Source organism: Epinephelus fuscoguttatus, linkage group LG14 (assembly GCF_011397635.1).
Source record: "Epinephelus fuscoguttatus linkage group LG14, E.fuscoguttatus.final_Chr_v1".
NCBI classification, from domain to species: domain Eukaryota; kingdom Metazoa; phylum Chordata; class Actinopteri; order Perciformes; family Serranidae; genus Epinephelus; species Epinephelus fuscoguttatus.
The window spans coordinates 2809672-2818066 of NC_064765.1; the positions used below are offsets into that span (position 1 = coordinate 2809672).

Consider the following 8395-nt stretch of genomic DNA (forward strand, 5'->3'; position numbering starts at 1 on the left):
TAAAAGCTTAAAAGAAAGTAAAAGTAAGTAGTGGAAGTAAAAGAGGTAATACCACTGTGATAAAATACTCACAAATTTAAATAAAAGTGAGTAAAAGTACTCATTATGCAAAATATCACAAGAGTTCGTGATGCACTACTGTGTGTCAGAATCAGAAAATACTTACTTGATCCCCCATGTAAAATTGTGACTTGTTACAGTCACTCTGATGAAAAGAATTGTTTATTATAAGTACGTGTAAACCTCCCTAATTTTGCAGTAAGTAAAGGCAGATCTAATTTGAATTACTTTTTATTCTGCTGGGTGGCTAAATGTTTAAGAAGACAGCATTTAATATAATCTCAGTCTAAAACAAAACAAAAAAAGTCTCAATCTAAAACATAAGTAGAAAGTTGTGTTGTAAATTAACGTTAAATTCAATTTAAGTGGATTAAAAATCTGACAGTGGCCTCCAGAATGTGGAGTTGAAGTTTTAAGTAGTCTCAAAATTGGAAACACTCCAGTAAAGTAACGTTACAAGCACATCAAAGTACAGTGATTATTAAGTTAGCATTAATGCTAAAGTTATCTTTAATAATGGCTACTTTCTAATCCACCAGTGAATTTTGTCAAAAGATTGATTTCTAATCTGAAAAATATTTGCTTCACTTTTAAACAAAGTTTGACATTTTTCAAATTATGTTTTTTGGCTCTCTTGTAGATAGTTACTTGCTAGCTAGCTAATGTTAGCATTATATGTTAGCATTATATAGCCTAGCTAGCGGCAAACATTACATGAGAACATTTATACCACTCACCTTCGCACAGTGACGTTAGTTAGTTTGTCTTAAAACATGGAGGCTTGTATGTTAGTAACAAAAAATATCCACCTACCAGCACCTCTAAAGTTCACTTCTTAATGTGTTTTATGGTTACATTAATTTAATCTGTATAAAAACCGAAGCATTAATATGACAAGCCACCATTTTGGGTCGAGGGGGCAGTTGCTAGGCAACCAGTGGAGACTCCGGGGATGTTACTATGGTTACTCCCGCCCGGAAGTGGTCCGTCCAGCAGGTGACCCTCAGTAAAATGGCGGTTTGTCATGCAAAAAGTTTCAGATTCATGTGCTGAGTTTGATTTATTTACAAAGCAGTTCTTGGAAAACCACCTGAGTATCTCACGTATTTTAAACTACACAAGATGTTCACACTGCTGCAGGTCCCAAGATTATTAAAGAGAAAATCATCATGTTAATACTGAGACCTCTTAAATACTTTACACCACACATGGAATTATCAGCTGAAGCTTGTAAAATTAGATAAACTAATTCCGTTAAGTTAAGTTAAATTTAGTTTATAACTTACAAAACACAAATGCACTGGTAGATTATTATTATTAATATCATTATTAATATAAATATTAATATAGATGGGATAGGCTCCAGTCCCCCTGTGACCCCTAACAGGATAAGTAGTTATGGAAAATGAATGAATGTATAGTATAGTATAGTAATCTTCCAGTGCATTGGCCTATAGATCGGTGCGCCACACCCCTGATGCGTTTACTTTTAACTGCTTTTATAATACTGCTGTCAGGGACACTGAGTTTAATAAAAGCCTTATTTGGTATTTTGACCCACACTGACTGATGGCTTTGTCATTAAAGTTCACCTCTAGTTATATGAAATTTAAGTTGGGTTTAACATATATGTATGTATGTATGTATAGATAGATAGATAGATAGATAGATAGATAGATAGATAGATAGAATGGTTTTTAATGCTTTATGTAGGCCTAAAGCAATGTGAACTGCATGTGTGTGAAATGGTCTATATGAATAATAACATCAATAACATTAGTCTAATATGAAAAGTTAAATGGGCTTTTAGGTGAATGTGGAAACTGAATGGCAAAAATACCTCTGACTCCTGTAGTCAGCTGTAATGAACTCATCACTCAACAGGTGTGTTACCTGGTTTAAAGTTCCTTAAAGAAGTTTAACTGAAAACTTCATGGAGAACATTAAAGAGGAAGGATTTACGTCCACTTCACTTTTTAGATCTTTTTGCAACGTAGACATTTACGAGGTGCACTTTAAGGCAGCACTAGGTATTACCCTAAGGGGAGGAGGAAGGGAGCAAAGAAACGTCAAGGACACACGGTTTACTATTGGAGCACGAACAGTAGGTGGCTCATTATCATGGGGTGGGCCTCTAACGTCGACAAACACCCATGGGAGTGTGTGTGTGGTGTGTGTCTCCCTGTAGAGCGGTAAACCACCGGGACCTCAGCACAGGAGGGACTTTATATATCCTTTAAAATGAACCTGATACTTAATAAAACTAGTTTTCAGACTTGAGACAAATAGTCCGTCGGGTCCTTTGAGGAGCAGAGACAGCTGTGTGGAGGTGAAGGAAGTGCAGAGGAATGCTCGGGAAAGAAAAGTCCCGGTCTTACGAAGAGGTAGGACAACTTCCGGTCTGTTAACTGCCTGTGTGTGTGTGTGTGTCTGTGATGTTTGTTTAATAATCTGAGGACAACAGGTTTGTTCTCTGTAACTTGCTCCCGACATGAAGGGACACAGACTGCAGCTCCCTGCCATCATGTGACTGCACAGCTCAGGCTGCTGTTTCCCACAGTGTGAATCTCGCTGACTCTTTGTTTTCTGAGTGTCTGCTCATTTACTGGAGGTGACCCCCTCCTCTCTCAACGGCCACAGGATGTCTGCTACAATACATATGTGAATTAAAATGTCAGCAGGTGTTCAAGCATAACTTTAAGTCACTGTAGGAGCTCTGCCATTATGGAGGATCATTGCTGTGATGTAGATAAGTTATGTAATGTATTTTAAAACACTGTAATTGACACTTTATAAGCCAGAGAGTTTTACTACACTCAGTGGTGGAGGATGTTAGTAAGCTGACTCAGCTCTTTTACTAAAGCACTGAAGGGACTGTTCCTACATTATCAGAGGAGGACATGGCTGGGGTGGAACTGCATTTATGCTGACCAGAGGTGTTAAAATAGACAGTGCAGCAGTGCAGTTGCACTGAGGCCCGTGGCGTGGAGCGGCCCCTAGAGAGAGCGGGCCCTTGCAAGTGATTCAGATTGCCAACTTGAAAATATACCTGTGTTTAAAGTAATGATAAAAAAGAATTTTATTAATTTAAAATGGTGCCATTTGCTATATATGTCCTGAAAATAAAGTCAAACCCATATGTGCCATTGTTTTATTTATTTATTTATTTTTTTAAATCCAGTAGCTAAGATAAAAATATGATTTTTCTCCATGAGCTATAAATGTATAAATAACTATAAAACCTATTCAATTAAATGATTAATTTCCTTCAATATTTTTGTCAGATATGCAGCAATACATGCACAATATAAATAAAATAAATATGATATATACCATAAATTAAATAAGATTTTAAAAACTTACCCTTTGATGTCTGAAAGTAAAAAATCCTGGAGCTGAAAAAAGTCTCCGTTTTTCACTCTTATCATACAAACAGTTAATTTTTGTTCAAATTTAAAGTGAGAAATTTTAAGTGATTTTGATGACATGTCACTATTTTAAGATCAGATTTGGAAATGTATTTTTTTTCTGATGGAAGTCTCACACGTTGTATCCGAGGATCGTTGCTAATTTGACAATCCAACAATAATTTCTGTTTTTACAGTTTGAAAACATGAATCTAAGGCAAACAGTTAAATGGTGTCTGGTGAATTTTGGGCTTTTTCTGGTTTAAAAAACATGATCTTTCTCTTTATCAAAACATAGGACTAGTGGTAATTTATTTTGGTCCTTGTTAACAATTGTCCAAGAGGAATGCATGTAATAAAGAATAAATAACATCAAGGCATTTACTTACACATTTATTTAATGAAAAAAAACAAAGGAAAACAAAACAGATAGACCGAAAAAAGTGTAGACTGAAGCCTCAGCTTATTTTAAGAAGAAGAAGAAGAAGAAGAAGAAGAAGAAGAAGACATATTTATTATTATTACTATTATATAAGTGTTGTTTCCATCAGTCATACAGACACAAAAACATTGGAAAATAGGGTCCAGGTTAGAAAATACTGAAGTTACCCTTTAATGTCTTTTTCTTGACCTCACAGTTCAAGGATGATGATGATGATGAAGGTTACACACCGCCTGCAGGCTTCTTTGACGATGCCATTGAAGGCATGGAGCCCGAGGAGCCGAACGGCATCATCTCACAAGGTAATGAGCACAGCGTGATCTTAAACATCTCAGTATCACGACTTCATACACTTTTAATCTGCTGCTGTATTGAGCTGCAGAATTTTAGTGTCCAACTGCTGAATATAATTTAGTTATTACACTTTAATTAAGTAATTTGACCCCATTAAAGAAACGTCCTGAGCCTTGACAGTGAGTTTGCACAATGTGATTGCAGAGGACGACCTCATCTCCAACGGTCCAGCGAGGAGGTTCAGTAAAACCTGCCTCAAGAATTTCTTCACGGTGGTGCTCATCTTCATCTACCTGCTGCTGACCGGGGTGGCGGTGTTCCTGGCCTACCAGACCATCTCAGACTTTTTGGAGAAACTCAACCACCCTGTGACGTCAGTGACGTACAAAGAGGTTGACTCGTTTTCACACCCAGGTTTGTTTAAAAAATGCACAGTCATTTGGGATCAGGACAGGAACAGTAGTGAAGAAGAGAAGTGGAAAAATGTTCTGATGTTTTACACAAGTAAACGTAGTACCAACAATACGATGTAAAAAAAACTCCATGGTAAGGAAAGTTCCTGCATTTAAAGTTTAGGTAAATATGTGGAAATATTAACATGAAAATCATCTTACAGCGTAAGGCTAATGTCAGCGTCTTATGCAGCTTTTTTTATTTAAAGCCGCTACAAGGAACTTTTAACTGGATATGCAAAAGTCTCTTGTTTCTGCTGATGTCTGTGCGTGACCTACAACAACAGATGAGACCATCGGTGTGAAGATAAGCTATTTCTATGTAGTGTATATCCATACCTTTAGGAAACTGTCTCCGGGTCCGCCCCAGGTCGCTTCCAGGACGAAACGATTTACGGCACTCAGACAGCACACGTCATCTTACCTAGCTGCTTACATTTATAGTGACGCTAATAAATAGTCGCTATTCCTCCTCCTCAACCCGACATCACCTCATCTGGGCCGACGACAGGTACTAGCCAGGCGTCGACAGGGTCCAGCGAGTGCCGAGAAATAAAGAGGCGAGGCACCGCTCCATACTCTGTCCAAGAAGCCGTGGAAGTGCTCGCCAAACAGGCCTTCAGCCTTACCAGCCGACCGCTGCGTTTACCCCGGCGGCGGTGGCGCTTACGCCGGAGAGGTGGAGCTGGGGCGCGGCAGAGTTGAGCTGGGATCTCCGATAGGAGCGGGGGCAAAGTTTTCCCGTCTTGTTGTTTCATTCATCCCCAAAACAAACACATACGTGAGCCAGGTAAGCGTCTTTACGACAATATGCGCTAGCTCATGGGAAATGTAGGCTTCATTCCGGCAAAACACTACCGCTTTTGTCCACAGAGTCTCCAAAATCAACTCATAATGAAAGTTCCTTGTAGGGGCTTTAAAGGTTAAAGCCCCACTGATTATCACACACCAGAGTGTGTGAAATTTGTTCTCCGTGTTTGACTCATCCCCTGAGGGAGTGGTGAGCAGCAACAGTGCCGCGCTTGGGAATCATTTGGTGATCTTATTTAACTTTTATTTCACCAGAAAAACCTCTTGACATTAAGAATCTCTTTTTCAAGAGTGTCCTGGCAACATAAAGTTACACACAGACAACATAGAAGAAAAATACAAAATCAAAAAATAATGTATGCAACTCCATCACAAACAATCCATCCATCCATTTTCATCCACTTATCTAAAGTGGTTGCACATAACAGACAGCCAACAGCATGCTGCTGTATTTAAATCTTATCACATGATGATTCATTATTCACTGGGTTTCCTTCTTATAATCTTTGTGCAGGTATCGCTCTGTACCCCGGCAAAGCTCGGCTGTTGAGCTGCAGACATCACTACCACGACTACATCCCGCCTTTGGTAGACCCAGGCAAGCCTCAGAAAGGAGACTGTGTGATTAAAGACGTGACGTACTTCGGACCATTTTCCAATCTAACTGAGGTCAGCCAGAAAAACGTGTAACGTATCTGTTGTTTGCAGAAACGTACATTGCTAGCATTTTCTCTGGTCATTGGGTTGCTAACACACAAGCCATGCACCACAGAGCTGTGAGACACAACATAGATCTGGAACTCTGTGAAAGTGAGCTGCTTTGATAGAGAAATATTAAACTAATTCTGAATTTGTTCTCACAGAGAAGAGCTGTGGTGGTGCGCGGCCCGTCTGACGTCAGGAACAAGGAGCTGATCTTCATGCAGTTCAGTCACAATGAGACAGAGGAGGACTTCAGCGCCATCACTTACATGCTGTTTGCCAAGTTCAGTGACTTGACTGAGAGGTAACTGCAAACAGACATGTTTAGATCCTGTGACTGGTGTGATTGATGAACATCAGTTAAATAAACCATGTGACTGACGGCTTATCTGCTCATGAAACAAAGAGTGATTGATCCAGTCTGACAGTAACATGTGTTTTCTGGCTCTGTAGTGCAAATCAATCAGACTTCATGAGGGAATGTGAGAGGAACTACTCCACGTGGACTTTCTCTGGAGGATTCAGGACCTGGGTCAAGATGTCTTTAGTGAGGACGTCTGGCAAAAGCGATGAATCTGTCGAGTTTCGGCAAGAGGTATTTATCTACGAACTATATAGCTACACATACGTACATACTTGATGATTTTAGGAGTGGTATTTTAATCGTATATGTTCGATCCTCCAGTCTGCTGTGGTGAAATTCAACGACAAAAGGCCTGAGCCAGAACAAACCAATCAGCTCTTCTTTGCCGTCTTTGAATGGCGAGATCCTTTTATGCAGGAAATCAAAGTGGTGAGTTCCCCCGCACGTTTCATCCTCTGTCCACATCAGTGTATCAGCTTCTAACACGGCTTTCTCTCCAAACAGATCGTGACTGCAAATCCCTGGAACTCTGTCGCCATTCTCTGCGGCGTCTTCATGGCTCTGTTCAAGGCTGCTAACTTTGCCAAGCTCACGATTCAGTGGATTATCAGGATGCGTAAGAGACATCTGAGGAATAAAGCTCGGGAACTGAACCAAGTCAGCTGAAAAGCACTGACGTCACAGTCGGACAAAATCCAAATTATCCAAGTGAGTTTTATTTTTACACAGTTGTGTTTTTTTTTAGGTCACTACTCGCATCATTCTGTAATCACTGGCGAGGATTATCAACACTATGAAATGTTTATAGAGATACTGTGATGTGTTGAGCAAGATTAACCATTTCCTAAAAATGGCCAGTTCATCAAGAATTGTTAGTTGTTGGATTTCAGAATGAGAGGTATTTGATAAATGTTTTGTACACGTGTAAAAGAGCTTGTTGCTGGAAGCTGAAATGCTCAACAGGTCGTTTCAGGTATCAAACTGAAAAAATGTGAATTTTGGTCGAAACATTGCTGGATTTTATGATCTTATTCTTAAGGGAATATTGTATTTTATGTTTGTGTCTGACTTTTTTTCAAGAAAATATCACCCTTATGTCACGGAGCACAATGATTATATTTGATGACTCTAAAGGGATTATTTTTCCTCCATCATAGTGATCTGCTGTTTTATTTCTGTCCTGGCTGAACTTTGCCTTTGTGTCATGTCGTTTTGATTTGAACATAATGTAGAAATGTATCCACGTGTTCACTGTTCAAATTTACTTGAATTAATGTCTCAAGTGTGTCATTGTTCTGTGTGGCATCTCAAATGCTGTGTTGTTGGAAATTCTGAAAAATAAAAATATATTTTTATTCCTAAATTTTACAGTTTGTGGTGAAGAGTATGTCATTTACTCACGTTCTGTCTGAAGTTGCCTTAATTTACAAAGCATAGATAAAAAATGTAGAATCAACTTTGTTAACTGAGGTTTAACAGCTTTGTTTTTATCATCATTATCTTATTCTGTTATCCAACACATGACTAACATGCAGCCAGGGAAATAGACATGAGTTGAATTTATGCTGCGGTGGAAAGTGACACAGTCTGCGACACCAGGGGTCAGCACACCCGGGTCCTTGCCCCTGCCTGCCGCCCAGCACACAGTCCATCAGGGCCCTGATGCCAGTCCCTGCAGGTGGTGGGCCCACAGGGTGGCGGCTCCATGTTATTCATCCAGACTGAGCCCAACTGAGCCCGATGGCCCAGGCCCAGCCACCAGACTCTTGCTGAAGAGCTCCCCTTCCAGGTCTGGCTCGAGGGGCCCCGGTGTCCCCATACTGGGCGATGTCGCTGTCCCTGAATGTGCCGTTTCATTGTGGTC

General features: G+C 39.9%; 1 protein-coding gene across 1 annotated transcript; it reads left to right on the top strand.

The window, feature by feature from the left end:
- Positions 1-2165: 2165 nt before the first annotated feature.
- Positions 2166-7899, top strand: pacc1 (proton activated chloride channel 1). The gene is made up of 8 exons (XM_049596142.1): positions 2166-2444; positions 4106-4211; positions 4408-4617; positions 5980-6134; positions 6329-6471; positions 6621-6762; positions 6853-6960; positions 7036-7899. Exons 1-8 carry the CDS (start codon positions 2409-2411, stop codon positions 7195-7197), a joined length of 1062 nt encoding a protein of 353 aa, XP_049452099.1. The 5' UTR covers positions 2166-2408; the 3' UTR covers positions 7198-7899.
- The last annotated feature ends 496 nt before the right edge of the window (positions 7900-8395 follow it).